At 36.7% G+C, this 17,083-nt stretch overlaps 1 protein-coding gene across 1 annotated transcript in view; it reads right to left on the reverse strand.

The window, feature by feature from the left end:
- The window catches only part of SLIT3 (slit guidance ligand 3), a 433,718-nt gene that overhangs the window by 387,367 nt on the left and 29,268 nt on the right, over window positions 1-17,083 (reverse strand). Inside the window, 1 exon segment of the mRNA XM_008503402.2 lies at window positions 4,761-4,832. Within this exon segment, the coding sequence (XP_008501624.2) occupies window positions 4,761-4,832 (72 nt within the window).

Raw genomic sequence — 17,083 nt, forward strand, 5'->3', positions numbered from 1 at the left:
AACCTCCTTTTATAGATGTTAGATTACATATTTTATTTTGCTACACTTTTTCTCTGCATTTTAATCACTGGTTTTGGGATGAAAATTACCTTTTTCTTTATAGCTAGATAATGGCAAACAATATCTGAAACAATATTTAAAAATCTGCTTCCATTTCTTGAATTGTTAGAAGTGCTTTTTCCTTGATTCAGTTTTCTCACTGAAAGTATCTGCAATTTTAATTATTATGAATATATTATACTATATATTCATATGGTATGAATATATTGTAAAATATATAAATTTTAATTATCTTTTATTATTTATCCTACATAAAACATTTAAGAATCTTTAGAACCTAGGAAATCAAGGAAAAAAATTACGTATTTCCACTGCAGAACCAACTCAAGGGTTCATTCACCATCCAACTTAAAACCCTTATCTAAACTAAAGCAAACAAAAATCTATGAGTCTCAAAGCCAGTCTTTCTAGAAGAAAAGGCTCAAAAGCTTATGAGAAACTCATTTTGTGGGATATTTAACATTCCATCAAACATTTATTCCCATATATATATATATATATGTATTCCTTCTTCTAATATCAACCAGATGTGACAATGAAGACTAAGCAGGACTGTAAAAGATGTTAAAATATCCTGCAGTTCAGCATTTTAGGAGAGCATTGGATTAAAAATGCAAAGGTACCTGGAGATACATGATTGATAGAGGAAGTACTTTTAATCTGAGAAGCATTCTGAATTAAATTTTATTAGTGGTAAGATAGAAGGCATTTCAGTGAAAAAGCATAAAAAACAATCTCCAGCTTTTCATGCACATTGTTGATTAAGAAAACTATGTTCTACATCTGAGTTTCTAGCAGCAAGACTGAAGATGCTCTGCTGATTCTGAGCTAAGTTCATTCCCCCAGTAAGACTGGTAGATTTCAACCCAGATGACAGAACCCTGGAAAAAGTCTTCACATTTGTTTTGCAACCTTTAGTATCCTGAAACATGAACAAGTCTTCCCTGAAACCCTACAGCACACGAAATTCCTGCATACAGAGGCAGGTCGCTCGCTCCATCTCCACCAGGTTTTATTAATGCTCATCCATATGCCCAACTTGCACACCATTACCCAGTTACCTAACTTAAAATGCAATCTTAGCATTTAATTTTCAAAATACTGAGTCTGGACCTTCATGAACAAAGCTGTAGCTGATTCTGGTTCACTGCATGCCTGCCAAAGGCAGAAGCTGCAGACACCTCTTCATTTTCAACAAATAAGACTCCACATCCACGGCATACTTCATGGCAACATTTAGCTCTAAAGTTCTGCACCAGTGGAGCTGTAACAAGCTTCATTACAATACCCCCATTATGGACTTCATACTGTATGAGGATTAAAACTACCTACAAACAGTAAGAAAATTGACTCATAGCTTAGTAATTCACAGACAAAAGTGAAAACAGGGCCCATGACATCATATAACATAATGGAGAGTTAAGATCACTTTATCTATACTTAAAATTTATTTTGATTCACATATGGTACCTTGCACAGAGTCTACATCACCCGTGTATCACACACTCATCCATTTTTGCTTTACTTCTTTTACAGCTCTGCTTTTTTCACAAAAGGCAAAGTCAGAGCAGACTCATGCCTCTTCAGGAAAGGGTTTTACTCAGAAAACCAGTTGGAAACAAAGTAGACTGGCAATGCTGGATTTCAGACAAGTCATAACAGGCTTGAGAAAGAACAACTCTGAAAAGTAGAAGTAGGACCAAGAGAGTGTCAGAAAAATTACCAAGTAACATTATCAGACAAATATTTATATTTCCCTCAAAATATAAATGTGTATATATATGTGTGTGTGTGTTTTAATGTATTTTACTAGTTATAAGAGGCAATAAATCCCTCATTCTTACTCCATCACTGAAAAAACCAAAACTAAACTGCATTCGGAACCACAACAGTTCACTTACCTAAGATTTATTTACTAAGATATACACGATATTTATATAACACTTAAACGTTTCAAAATAAAAACAAGTTTCAACTGACAAGGAGTGCTGAAGTCTAAAGCACTATTAAATAAGCAAGACTTGTGTAATGTGGATACATTGAAAATAAAAAAATTGCCTCCTGAATCAGCAAAACCCTGACTCCACCAGAGGTTTACTCTATTTAAAATGTATCAAAATTAGTTCCATCAACCTTGCCTCCACGGTTTCTGATGAGAATGTTTAAAATGTATCAAACTTATTTCCATGAGCAAAATCTCATCAACAGACCCGCTGCTTTGTCAGGACTAAAAAGATAAAATGCCAATGCCAGTGATGAGCCTCCAGACAGCTGATGCAAACCGGTAGCAAATACAAGAATTCCAGGAAAACTGGATACAAAGGGAAGACCTTCATTTACCAGTTTGCAACCTCTGGCAATAATTGGTGAGAAGAAGGAACATTTTACTATAAAAATCCAGAGGAAAAAAGCGAGAATCTGCAGCACGCCAAAACCGTCAAGAGAAGGGAACGGAGGCGGAGAGGAGCAGAGCCCGGGAGAGCTCCGTCCCGCTGGCTTCAGGAGACAGCGATCAGTGAGGAGGGAGAAAAGAACGCTAATTGTTCTCTTTCTTTTCTTAACAGCCCTTTCCCCGGGGGATTAATTTGTTTAAAACCTGTTTTCCCTGTGTTTCTCTCCCACTCTTAGCTCCTTCCTAAGACTCTTTTCAACGCAGTGTCATTTTCCCTGAAATAATCCCTTGTAATTTGTTCAAACCATAAACCTGGGCACTTCTGCAATTTGTAGAACGTGTATGCACAGGTTATTTCCTCACAAAGAAAATAAAAATATTAATAGCTACGGACCATGACAACTTGGAATAAATGTCAATTAATAAAGACTAATGTTTTGACAGCATTCATTGAGAGGCATTACAGAATACTTCATCTATACTGACTTTAGGCATTTTTATTACAATCGTTATATTCCAAAATTTAACAGATGACCCTTGCTGTAAGGACTATATTGCATCACAACCTACTAAAACTTACAGACTGGTACTGAAAAGCTTCGTGCAAGGTTCCTCAAGGCAGATGCACACGAGTTACCACTACTCACCCCTCCAACCCCCAAACTGCCAGAAAGTTCCTTTCAGCCAATTGAGATCCATGTACCATGCAACTACTCACAGTGAAACTTCCAACATGTTGAACTGGATTTTGTATTAGTTGATACATGTTAACACCATAACTTTGCTTTTCTCTTTTTTCTTGAAAGCATCACCACTTCCTTAGACAGCAAACCTACATGAAGCAATTCTTTGAAATACAGCTGGCAGCTTCTGGACAACAAATAATGCTGTCTGGAAGTAAGTACCAGCTCACACTTTACACTCAAGAGAAGTTAAGACACAGACAGAGTTTCAAAAACATGCAAAAACCATCAGGATATAAAATTAAATCAGTCAGCTCTAGTGAAGCCATTGAGCAAATACTTTCTACTGCATGCAAAAGCTGCAACAAAGCTTGCAAAAACAAGTCTAGCACGTATTTTCCAAGCAGATTTTTTTGGATTAAAAGGCAGCTATAGTTAATTATTATATTTACACCTTTGGGGGGGGGGGGGGGGGGGCGGGCCTGTATGGTTTTTGTTTGTTTGTTTGTTTTCCCCCTCACTCTCTGGAGCAATGTAATTCACTTACTTGTACAGCTTTTCATGAGTAAGTTCAGGCAACAACAAAGCTCACTACAGAAAATCTCCAAAACTATTATCAGTATCACTCCCTGCACAACACTTCAATTTGTCAGCTTCTCAAACATGAACAAAGAGCCTACTTTTTAATTAGTCAGCTGATACCAAAGTCAATCTTCACCAACAACATATGCTTTGTACCACCACCAGAAAAAAAAATTTACTACACTGCCTAAATGTTCTGCTTGGTTGCACGTAGAGGTTTTAAAACAATTAGAAAAGCTCCCCATGGACAGAGAAACTTTTCAGCCATCTTGTAATTAATTTTCAGAATTTCACAAGCCAAGCCATAAGCTGTTCTACCTGGTCTTCCATAGGTAAAAATCAAGCATAAAGAAACAAGTTTTATACCAGAGCATGTCTTTCAGAAGGACAGACAAGATCATGAGTTTAACGTTGGCAGGATTTAAAAATAATTCCAAACAGCTTTTGTCTAGTCCTTTAAAAAGGTAGATGACTCTTCTTTTGATAGTAATTGTACAGACACCTGCTGATCCATTTTACTTCTATTCACTTTTCAAAAAAAGTATTTTAAGTCATCCTCTCATTGTGCAAACACCACTCACTCTCTCCATACATCAAAAAAATGACAATCCTACCTTAGCTTTCTCTTACTGTTCAGACTGTTATTTATGTCATCTGTCTTACAATAGTTTTTATTTTTGAAGATGATAAAACATAATTTAACATTATAAAACGTTATTATATGGAGATCTAGGCTACTGACTACAGGTCATATATAGGTTTCTATGAGTCCACATGGAGAGCTGAAAATAGTTTACCTTGAAGTCATAATGGTGACTACATGAAGAACAGCAAAATTCTGTTCATCTTCCCTCTGATATGTATGCTCTACTGAATTACAGCTACACTCATGGAAACATAACACATCACTTTATGACTTCTCATTCACTGGCCATTCTATTATCAGAAAAATTAAACCTCTCACTCACCACAGTCAACACGCAAAGGTGCAAATATGCACAATCAGAATAATGAAACAGAAACTGAAATCAGATCATACTTACAATCTCGTCAACTTCTGCGTGTTCTGAAAAAGCAGCTCTGGAAGAACTTGCAATTTGTTCTTGTTTAAACGCCTAAATGGGTACAATGAGAAAGATAAAAATTAAAAAAATTATCTTCCAAGCAAAAAAGCATATTCTACTATTCATAAACACATGAAGCTCCAGTGATATGAAACATGCTATGAACTCAGCAGAGAATACACTGTTTATATCAGACCTAGAGGAGCCAAGCAGATCGTACCATCTGTCCACCACCTGTCTACATTCCTAAGGTAGGAAGTCAAGTGACAGTCACTTGTATGTGCACATACACACAAAATTCTTATTATTTTTTGTAAAAAGAACTCTTAGAACTCCACTTGGAAAATCTGAGCACTTAAGTAGAACATTTCGATACAGAGATAAGCAAACAACTTATTCCTTTCATTTCTTCCTGAAACATTTTAGAAGCCATCCTCATGCTTACACATTAGTCCATTTTACTCATTCACCATGATAATTTTACTCTGACCACAACTTGTTAATTTTAAGACATTAACTCCTGTGAATTACTTTGGCCTAGTAGCTATGAAAGCAAAAGCTTCCTCTCCTTTATAAAATGCTTGACAGACCTGCACTATCTAAAGGTCACTCCACTTTTAAGAAACCATCTCTTCTTACAGTTCTTTTTCTGTTGTCTGACCTATTTGATTGCTTTCAGTCTCAATGAATGTTATTTACGTAATAAAGATGAGCTAAACTAATTACATAAAAGTGCACTGTTCCAAACAGGAAAGTGACTCCTCCTGTTTACATATAAGCCTATATTTATGTCTTCTTTGCTCCTTATCTACCTTAAAAGTTAACTTCATAACAATTTCTTTTTTAAAAGAAGTTTTGGATGCAAAAGACACAGTGAACAGCAGAAACCTTCTGATACTTAGCTCCTGATATCTAGTTTCCAGCTTTCTTGCATACTGAGTTATTTCACTATCAGAATTTAAGAGCTTAGTGACTGGAAAGGCCTTGCTCCAAGATCAAACAGGAGTTGTGGGGTTTTCATATGGCAGTGTTTTCATATGGCTACCACATGAACATCTTGCAACATACAGTGGTAATGGGCAGAAGAATTTACTTCACTTTTTGACACCAAGAACAGATCAAAGGCTGCTTTTCCAAGCTCACTTGCAGAGCCTCCCCATTCTGTATTATCTATGCCCCGTGCTGCCTGCAGGAGAAGGAGAATCACAGAATCCTCACGGTTGGAAAATACCTCTGAAATCACCAACTCCAACTGTCAAAAATGGGTTACTCCAATTTGCTTTTACCTGCCACTCAATGACATTCCTTAGATAAATGAACAAACCAGTAAGTGAAACTCTGAAGAACATGACAGATACCAAGCACCAGTTTGCATCTGGGAAAGTAAGTACATGTGAAAAATTTCAACTTCCTTTGCTCATGTACAATTTCACACCTTCATAGCAAATTACAGAATCTTAATCTGTTTAATTTAAGGTTGATAGTAATGTACTCTTAATCCTCGACAAATTCATATTTTCAGGTAAACATGTTTGTATATTAGTTGACCTACTTAGAATGAAATACAAGGAGAGAACACTTGAAATAAAGGTCTTAGCACTTCCTAGGTCCATCTCAGACTTCCTAGGTCCTAGACTACCACTGGCTCTTGAGAGACAATAAATACATTGAACTTACTTATTCATCAAAATGTTAGCCAGCAACTTGTATCCATTGACATAGCTGACTAATGCTTATTACTACTAGTAGTACCTCAGAACTCACAATGTATATGCAGTTATCCACTGTCAATCCATATTCATCTGCTTCTCTCAAAGCAGTATTCACTAAATTTTTGTTAAGATTATTTCTACTTGCAATTATTTTACTAAGTTTCATTTTCAAAATAGCCCATGAAGCCAGGTTACTGTACCAGCATGATTCCAGCCTCAAAATACATGAAGTGCAGGTTACTTATGTTACAAGCAATACTTGCAGCTAGTAAGGGAAGGCTACTTCAACAACTGATAAATATGTAAACCTGAGGTAACAACAGCCATCTGAAGAATTCATTTAAACTATGGGACTCCCCAGACTTAACTTTTGTCTCTTCCTAAGACTTAGTTCAAATTGAAATTTCTGCAAAAAATAATTTTCTTCATAGTTTGATCCTCCAGGGAAGTCAAGAAATTAATAGAGCTTTCTTTCTTTTTATCCTCCTACTGCAACATTTAGCTAAACATAAAGGCCAGATCAACTCATACAAGCTTCAACATACTTGATGTAGGATATATTCTACATGCTTATTTTATGGTGTGCCAGAAAGCCACCAATAGTCCAGGAAAAATCCTGGTTACACATCTTATCTCTCTTCCTAGGCTTAAAAGATAGGCCATTAATAAAGTTTTCAATACACCAAAGCACATGACCAGTTGTTTTTAAATCCTGTAAGAGAGACATAGAAGTGCTTAATTATTTAACAAACAGAGAAAATGTTCTGACTGGTCAGTTACAGGCACTGCTTCCTCCATTTTGACAAAGAAATGCCAAACAGAAATGAAATGTAGTGGAACAGTTCATAATATGCCTGTTGACAAGAACTTTATCCTTATCTATAAGCACTAAAACCCATAGGGAAATTTCAAGTGCAAGGTGAAGCAAACATCAGGAACACCAGCCCAGGGCAGGGGAAAATCTACTGCAGTTGCTCCTAAGTGGAACTTGAGAGCACCCTTCAGGAGGAACCCCTGGTGCAGCAGCCCCTTTGCACACAAGAAGACACAGAGCAATACAGAAATTCCCATGGTTACCTAAACCTGTCACCCATAAGAGCCTTTCACCACCATGTTGCTGCCCCAACCTTCATCCTGTCAGGTGCTGAATACTAATTACAGCAGTATTTCTGATTCTATTTCATCTTGGAAAAGGTGAGACTGTAAATCACCACAATAAAATAAAAATGCTCTGTGAAGAAAGAAAAATGATCCCAAAACTTGTAAAATTATTTTGTGGACACTGTTCTGGTGACAAGACTTGCCTCCAAGAAAGCTCTTTTGCTCCTCCCAGCTGTATCAGATGCTGACTGGTGTTCTTGTACAATACAAATATGTTTCTATACTTTGCAGCCTCACTGTGTTACAAACTGCACTTTTTTTCTTTCTGATTCAGACATCCTAAAAAACAGATTTATAGAGCCTCTAGCATTTAAAGGTCACAAGAAGTATAGATGCAACTTTGTCCTCCTGTTAATTTTTTTCACTAGACCAGCCACAGACATCATCCAACAGTGTTTCAGTGAAGGACAAACACTTCTCACCTCCCCAAAATATTCTGCTCATATTTAGAACTTGTGCCAGTTTCTTCTCTTCCTCCCTCAGTCTACTGCCCTTTTGGGACTTCCTATGTCCTGGAGGCAAAAGGATAGAGGGAAACAGCCTCAATGTCAATCATGGACTATCAAGGGCCCTTAAAAAAACAATGGAGGAGTTATTAGCTGTGAAATTCCTACCTTCCTGGCTCCAACCAGGCTAATAATATTTCTTCCTCTGTCTAAGGCTGGGATAGGAGAGAAACTTAACTATTAAGATTCAGCTAACTATTAAAAAACACAGCAAGAAACAACCCTTGGATCTTACAAAGAGACAATACAAGGAGTAGTCTGGTGTTTATCAGGACCATTCTATGATATAAATGGAGGAAAGCCCCACACTTTAGAAGCTTATTTTAAGTATAATTTGGTTTTATTAATTTTCTTGGCTTAGGGATTGGTTTTGGTTGAGTAAGGAACCATGATTTTGATAAGAATTTTTTTAAGTTCTTTTCAAAGCAGATGTCATGTTTTCCTGACAGGGAAATTTTCTAACTTCAGCTGCAGACCTCATGTGTACACAATTACAAGGGTCACATCCAGTTTGGGTACTGTTGTTTCACGGAATTCCACCCAGAAGGAAATCAAATGGTAGTCAAGTTTAATCTACACCAAAGACACAATCAGTATAGATGGAAAAGAATGAACTGATTATGCAAGCACACCCAACAACTTCCAGGTCCTTATCATTTCCATCATAGGACACAGCTGGCATTACAGTAAACTTAATGTGTTTTTTTATCTGTCACTTTGGCCCTTGATATTAAAGCCTTCACCCTGCTCAGCTTGCAACCATTTTAACAAAATGTTAAAATTGAAAAAATTTCAAGAAGAATCAAGAATCTTTCCTACTGCAAATAACAAATCAGAATCCCATTTCAGTAGTCATGCAGTGTCATGCCCCTTGCTTGCAGAATATCCCTCTCTTCTCAAGGCTTTTATCACCACTGGAGGACTTCAGAAAATTCACAAGTCAAGCAAACTGCTAAAATACCATTTGACATTTCAGACACAGGTGCTTTCTTTATACAATTAATTTTGAAATTTGGAAAAGGCTTAATGCAATCTTAATTCTTCTTGATATCTTTCAGCTCACACACCACTATTTCTCTGTGAGTGAACATAATTTATCATCTGCAACACAGCACAGGTATATTAAATGTATTATTTTTTTAGTGACTTCTCTCACTTCTCTCCAAACAAGGTGTACAAACACATACTTAGTATGAGGCTGCCACAGTAACAACATTAGCAGATAACATTAAATGAAAGTGTAGGCATTATTTTCACCAGCACCATTTTCAGCTTCATGCTTTGTTCTCACAGCTTTAGAACAGTTTTAAGTAAGCAGTACACCAAGAAAACCTCAAAACCCCTTTTCTGCAAAGCTGCAGTGAGCAGATGCCCACTAACCACATGAGAAACTTCCTTCATCCCCTCTCTGTAGCCCCCAGTAAGCACACACCTCCTTTCCACAGAGTACACAATCAATATAAAAGCCCAAGGTAAAAGCAATGCAAGTGATTTATTCAGCCTTGGCAACATATGCAGTTTGCCCAGGCAGCTTCATTTCTCCTCATGCTACTGACCTGGTTTGAAAATTTTGAGTGGCATAAGATCAATACAGCATTCTTCATGCAAATGGCAAATATTTAAGCCATAAGTTAAAATCACTGAATTTGCTTGGCTGTAGAGAAAAAGGAAAGGACCTGGCTTCTGCTGGAAGATGGCACAGCACAAAGCTCTTAGAGACATCTTGGCTTTCTGTTCAAAATGTCTTGCAGTATTACATTTACTATCACTTTTTTTCTAAATTACTGAAACATTCCACACAGAAATTTAAGCTAATACACAGATGAGGATATAAACTGTTTTATTATTGTCTATTTCCTAATGTAGAAGTTATCTAGCTTTAACTCCATGAATGTGAATTGAATCCCTTGGCCTCCAGCTTCTGGGTCTGCTTTTCTACTGAGTCAACAGCTTTACTACTGTATTTAAGTACTGCATATTTGTCATGAAATAAGTAGCACTCTGTTCCTTTCCACACAAGTTCAACAACTTTCAAGTTTGATTTAACACTCATATTCACACTGCTACCCATTACAAAACTCAATTTCCAAAAGAAAATCAAAATTACAGTGAATTAAATTTGAGGGGGGGTTTGTGTTGTTTTTTGATGGGTAGCTTTAGGGGAGCAGTCCTGGGACTCTAGGATCCAGAAATCACTGAAGTAACGCCGAGTTCACTCCCTGATTTGCTCATTTATTTTATTTCACACTCAAAACATCGGGGTCTCATTTTTTGCAATAAACATGCTAGCTTTTCCTTCTTTGTTATTAAGATCTGTATGGCATTGTCCTTGGAGAACAGCCTCAGGGAACATGATGTAGTTGAAGCAGTTTCTAAGAGCTTCTCTAAGGGAGAAGCAGTTACATCACAAGCTTGGGCGTAACCAAGAAGCAATAAAAATGAATAAATGCATAACAGGAGACTCCAATAGAGAGACAGGAGTGACTGAGCATTAAGGAGTTACTTTTCTCTTTTAAAGAGCACTTCCTTGTGAAACTGTAGAGCAGGAGGACAATTTAATTCTATGGTTTCACCAGAAAAATCCTGCTAACAATGAGAAATATGCTGTGGCCATTTGTTAGTTAATTGTTGCTAAAGGTTTTGTAGCCAATCAAGTTAAAACGTGTGTAACAAGATGTAGAAATCACCAATCAGCAATATGTATACGTGGCATTAGCTCTTAGATTAGTGTATAAATATCGCCTTCTGATTCAATAAAGTTGGACATTTGTTTGCATCAAACTGGGTCCCCGTCTCGCACTAACTCCTTCCCTTGCTTTTCCACTTCTTCATTTCCTTTTGTAAGGGAAACAGTCAAGATAAAGCACACATTAAAAAAGCCAACCTTGTCCATTATTTTCTTGTCAGCAACTCTTTGTATTACTGCACTAGGAAATGCAGCCAGATGATATAAAATGGAATTTCAATAAGGTTGCTATGAGAAAGCCTAGTAAAACCAGGTTACTGGGTTATGGTGTGTAATAAATGAACTTCCCTGTTTACGTAAGTACAGAAGCTGTTTTAAAAACAGAGAGATGCCACTGTATGTTGTTAAGGGACTGTTTTTAAAGGAAAACAGTGTACAATAGTTACAAGTTTGAGAACCCTTGTAACAAGCATAACAGACTGGGTGGTATTGGTTCACATTTTTGGAGTTGTCAGAAGTAATAACTTTTATGAGTAACTTTTTATTAGACTGAAAAAGTTCATCTACCTTCTATCCAAAGCAGCAGCATATGAACTGCTAGCTATAGAATACTTTTTAGTGTTAATATAACAATACTTCTTATTATACAAAAATATTTGGCATTAAGATGAAGAATAGTATGTAAACATTGTGCACACACCCTCTGGCTAGGAACAAGCCAGTAACACTGGCAAAAAAAAAAAATGTAAGGAACAGGTTTAAATTTCAACTTTTTCTCGAAGCCAAGATGAAGAAAAAAAAAAAAAGGTCAAGTAGCATTTCTGTGTGCCTTAGAGACATGCCTGCACCACACAGAAATGGACAGAAATGTCAGTACCAACTTGTGGTGAAGAGAATCTTAAGTATCAGAAAGCATTTATTAATGACAATGACAACAGCAAGAAAATCCTGTAAAGACAGAAGTAGCAAAGAGAAGTCCATGGACACTCTCTGAGCTAAGCAAAACATTTGGAAACCAAATCCAGTACATTCAGGCAGGATGGAAATTCATACCTGCCTTTATCATTACAATGTACAAGAACTTAATTCCTTTTAGTTATCAGTCAAATAAATAAAATAGATCAAACCCTCAGAGACCTTCTCTGCAGAAGTTTTCTCAGTTCCTGATGAGCTCCCTTATTTCAAATAAAATTAACAATTCACACACAGTGAATTTTTTTATTTTCAAGACCATAATACAGAATGACAAAAAATGTAATTATCGTTTTGCTGCTACAAACTATGTGACAATAGGACTTTTTACAAGGAACACAAAGAATCTGTAGCAGTATCCCTAAACATCCACAGTATTTAATATTTCGATTTTTGTAAAGGCACTAAGAGTAAAATAGACATGGTTAAAGCATTTTCTTACACAAGAGAATAATCTCTCCAGGTCAGGGCTGAAATCCCATGAAGAAAGCAAAAACTAAATTTTGATGTGCCATGTTGCCCCTGTTGACAAGTCCTAAAAGTTTATACTAATCAAATTAACCATTTCCACCTGTCAGAAATAGCAGTGAATTATTAGCAAGAAAACCTACAAGTACAACTACTATTGCAGCTTTTACCAGAAGAAACAGAACCCTGTTCTTATTTGATCTGTTTTAATAATTTGATACCAGCCTAGCTCACCACACCTCTCCATATATAGTAAAGAATGTTTCTGTGGCAAGGAGTTCCTCCTTCTCCTCTGGGGCTCTGTGCCAAGCAGAACTGTTTGAAAGGGAAGACTAACAGAACCATCTCCTGCTTGAATCACACTGAATGCTTAAGAATGCAAACTGCAAAGCCAACAGAATGAATGGGGAAGTAATTAAGCAGAGCAAAGAAGACACTGGACACTTGCCTTAAATTTGAGAATGAAAAAGCTCTCATCCTTTAGCACAAGCCTGTGGGAATTTCCTATCACAGCTCATTCAAGAGCATTTTTTCATTAAGAAGCAACAAGAAGTAACCAAGAAGCCATCAAAACCCACTGCACTAAAGCAGCTCTTATCTAAAAACTGACACTGAAACATTTCTGTAATAATTACCTCCAACCCACTCCCAATTCCCAAGCAAGTTATCAAATGCAAGGGGTCTGTTCTTCTCAAATCCCTACTACCTAGCAGTTGCCCTTCTTTACTTGTATTCCTGATGTATTGCATCATACCTATGCTACCCAGAATTATAACAGACAAAACCTACTTTGTATACACAATATCCATAACAACTGCAAGTACCCTAGAACCCATGTGTTATTCATACTGTAAAATCTTCAGACAAAGAGAAAGATCTGGAGATCATCTCCAAGCAACTGAGAACATAACACTAACAAAGCTCATTATAAGCTACATGAATTACTTTGTTGTGTTCTATATGAGAAGCTGCAGGTTTAGGTGAGCTTGAGTCCAACAGACACAGTCAGGATGGAGCTATAGCAAACAAAAGAGCAAGAGTGTATTGGTCTAACAAAGGACAGGAGGGCTTCAATATCTAAATATTCACATATTCCCAAGAAAGAATTAAGACATGTTAAGTGCTTGGAATTCATCAATGTTTCACTCAAGAATAGGGCTATTTAAGGATTAGTGGGCTTGACAGCATGAAATTTAGTCAACAAAACTTCCAATATTTCTAAGACAGCAAGCAGTATAATCCTTCTAATATGAGGAAGCCTGAAGAAGTAAAAACCTTTTTATAAAATTATTTAAGCTAAAAACAAAGTTCATAGAAAGTAATCAAGATCAGTGATGAAGCAGTTGTTACTCAACAGTTACAGACCTTTAAGTATTTCCTAGATCCTGGAGAAATGATTTCTAAATCCCTTAGTGTTTTGCTTAAGTAAATAGCCCCATAAATCTCCATCAAGTATATTTTAAAAACCCTGCTAAAATCAAACAAACAAGCCACAGAAAAGAATGTTTTAAATCAGTTATTCCAAGTCAGTTATGGTTACATTTCAGCAGAAGTGGTCTTATTCCAATTGTTTTGCAACCATGGCTTTCACAAGCTTAAGAATCCTGTGATTACAGAACCTCTTGTCCACTTAAATGAGACCCAAATTTGTTTTTCCAGAAGTTCTTACAGGTCAGTGACCTACTAGGAAAACGGTTTTGATGAAACCAGGCTTGTTTCTTATCATATTGTTAAAATAAACTTCTTTGGTTTGTAGCCCTGGTCAGATGTACTAATGCAAACCAAACCCAGTTCACTGAAGCATGCATCCTGCTTGCTTGCTACCTGCCCTTTGCCTCCTGCACTTCTCCTGTGTTTGGATTCCTCCTGTGCAGACCTATTGACAGAGCTGCTAATGGCTCCCTTCAGAAAAACATCCCCCTTTTCTTTTTCTTTTTTTTTTTTCTTTTTTTTTTTTAATTTACAAAAGAAATGAAAGTCACTCTTGCATCAGCAGTAACAAAAAGCATTTGGCTGTCCAGCCAGGGGAGAGCAGTCAGTGATGATATAATAATGTGAATTATGTGCCCTAGACACAGTGAGCTATGGAACCTGAACATTGGTGTCCTCTGGCAACCTACAGGGCAGAAACACAGTTATTGAGAGATACCATTTTCCAAAGTGTGAAAAATAACCATGTACAAACCTACACCTCTTCTAAGAAGCGTTTTAAGTGTTCTCTCACTTGACAGTCCTGAAAGAGTAATTAATTATTAATATATCATTTAAAGTTTTGTTTGAACAACAGTCCAATAAAAGTCAACTCGAAGAAAGAGTTCTTGTTCACTTAATTTCTGGACTGGGAGGTATTTATCTTTGAACCTGAGCACTGCTACAGGCTTAAGAAATTCCTTCCTAAATGAAGATGATTCAGTATAAACATTTTTTTCAGAAAAGGTGTACACGTGTGTTAGGCAGCAGATAGTGCTAGGGACTCACTAACCAGTTTTGACCCCTCTCACCTCTTCTTTCCATGTTATCTCCAGACTGTGTGCACAAGATGTACCTCATGCAAGGTATTTATCCATCATAGAAAGCAAAGCATGAAAAGTCCACTGTTTAAGAATGTTTGTGCTGTACAAATCAACTGTACAAATTTCAAATAAATTATTTTTCTGGTGTGCATGGGCACACACCTGATCAAGCCTACTGCTGATAGATACAGAGCAAGTTCCTTCAAGATCACTAGAGATTTCTTATCTGAATTATTCTGCAACTATTTTTTCAATCCTGAAACTTCAAGTGCAGCTATCAAAGTATAAAGTAATAGGAAAGGAAAATGTAATTTTTCCTCTTTTATCAAATGATCATGAGAAATATAAACTCTTCTCAAGCATATAACCTGCATGCACACCAAATGATGGCTCTTCTGTGTACATACACGTTTCAAACAAGGAAAAAGCCCAACACCAAGACTCAAATTCCGGATGTCTCCAACTTGAGTTAATACCATGATGAGAATACATTCCATGGCCAAGCACTACAGTTTCTCAAGCATGAAATACCCACAGAATGTCAAACTATGTCTCAAAAAAAGCCTCAAATACATTTTTTCATGTTAAAGATCCTCTTGATTTTCCATAAGAAAGTCATATTTCTCATCATGTTTCTAAAAATTATCTGGTTTTTTTTTTTCACAATGCAGCTTAAACTACCTGAATACTTTGGAATACAGATGCAGCCAGACTTATTAAGACATGAAAAAGTAAACTATCTGCATAGACATAATGCAGACGGGGCACCTCTTAGGAATATCAATTTTTTCTTGGAAGTCAACAAAATTCAAGAAAATCAATGAAACTGAGAAGGGAATTAATGTCTTTTGAACTCCAAAAGTATTGGGGTTAAAGTTTTAAGTATGCTTCATTTTGGGATGTGCATTTACTATTCACAGATGACAGATGAAGTATTATTACTGGAGACTATCATTCTACTACAGCCAAGACAAGCAATAGTTTTCTGAAAGCTTGATATAAATGATAAAGTATGTTATCAAGTACATGGGCTGGGGATGCACATGAAATGAGCCATACTTGAGCATTTTCTTCAGTCATTAGCTGTTGTGAGAAGCTTGACTCTATATGGAAATGTATGAACTGACAATCTTAAACCATTCCTTCTCAGCAAAAAAATTTTGGCCCAATACTTGCAAATTCCTCTCCGCCCACAATGATATTATATTGACTGCATATTTGAATTGTGGGAACAGCACAGAGAGAGCTCTTACACAAAATATCTTTCCTGACCATATCTGGTACATCATTCGTGCTGATGATTCATGTTTCTCTACATTACTGGCAATTAACTACTGTAAGAAAAATAAACTGCAGTGAAATCTTCAAGAATAGCCAGTGTGCACAAAGCATTGACAGACAAGTCAAGTATGTAAGCCCTGTCATGGGAACATTTGTTTTGGCTGTTTGAGCCAAGAGAAGCACATAAAGCTGAACCAAAAGTAATACAAAATTAACGTGCTTCCTTGCTTCTTTCTTTCCTTCCAAGAATTAATAAAGGTGAGCTGTTAGCTTGAGCCAAGATGTGGATTGATAAGATACAGTCCTCAGATTCCACCCTGATGATATACTCAAGTGTACTATTCACACTCAAGCTTTCAATATCTATTTTAATATTTTATTTTGTATTTCTACACACACCTCATATATGCACCAGGAACTGTCATGCTCTTGGCTACTGCTTTTGTCCTGATTCTACATGTAAATTTAGGCATCAACCACACAGCTAGCTCCATCTACTATCTGTATCTCCTTGAAATTTCCATCCTAGCTCACGAATACAATTTGTACCTATTACTTTATCTTCTTATCTTCTTATCATTCATATCTCATGGAAGCCACTGATTTTGCCTGTGTTTTTGGTAAGAAAGTCTTATAGGAAACAGATTCCTTAATGTTGACTTTACAACACTCTTTTACAGTCAGATATCCAGGTTTTTAGTGGGAGGAAGGGCAGCTGGAAGTCCACTTAACACACCTACTCTAGACATGGAAAAGTGGTAGTACTCTGAAAAGTGTCTCACCCTTCTCCATGACAAGTACAACACATACATTATACCTAAATTGTTGGCATATGGCTCAGTAGAAGCAGAATAAGATTTGGATAAGCATCTTTGTTTCTTGCAGAGGAATATCAGAAAACATCCACTACTGGAAATGACTTCTGATCCACCTAGATCAGTATCTTGTTCCCAACAGGGGCAGGATGCAGATGCATCAGCACAGGGCAAGTCTGTATGACACT

This window comes from Calypte anna, chromosome 13 (genome assembly GCF_003957555.1).
Source record: "Calypte anna isolate BGI_N300 chromosome 13, bCalAnn1_v1.p, whole genome shotgun sequence".
Lineage (NCBI taxonomy): Eukaryota > Metazoa > Chordata > Aves > Apodiformes > Trochilidae > Calypte > Calypte anna.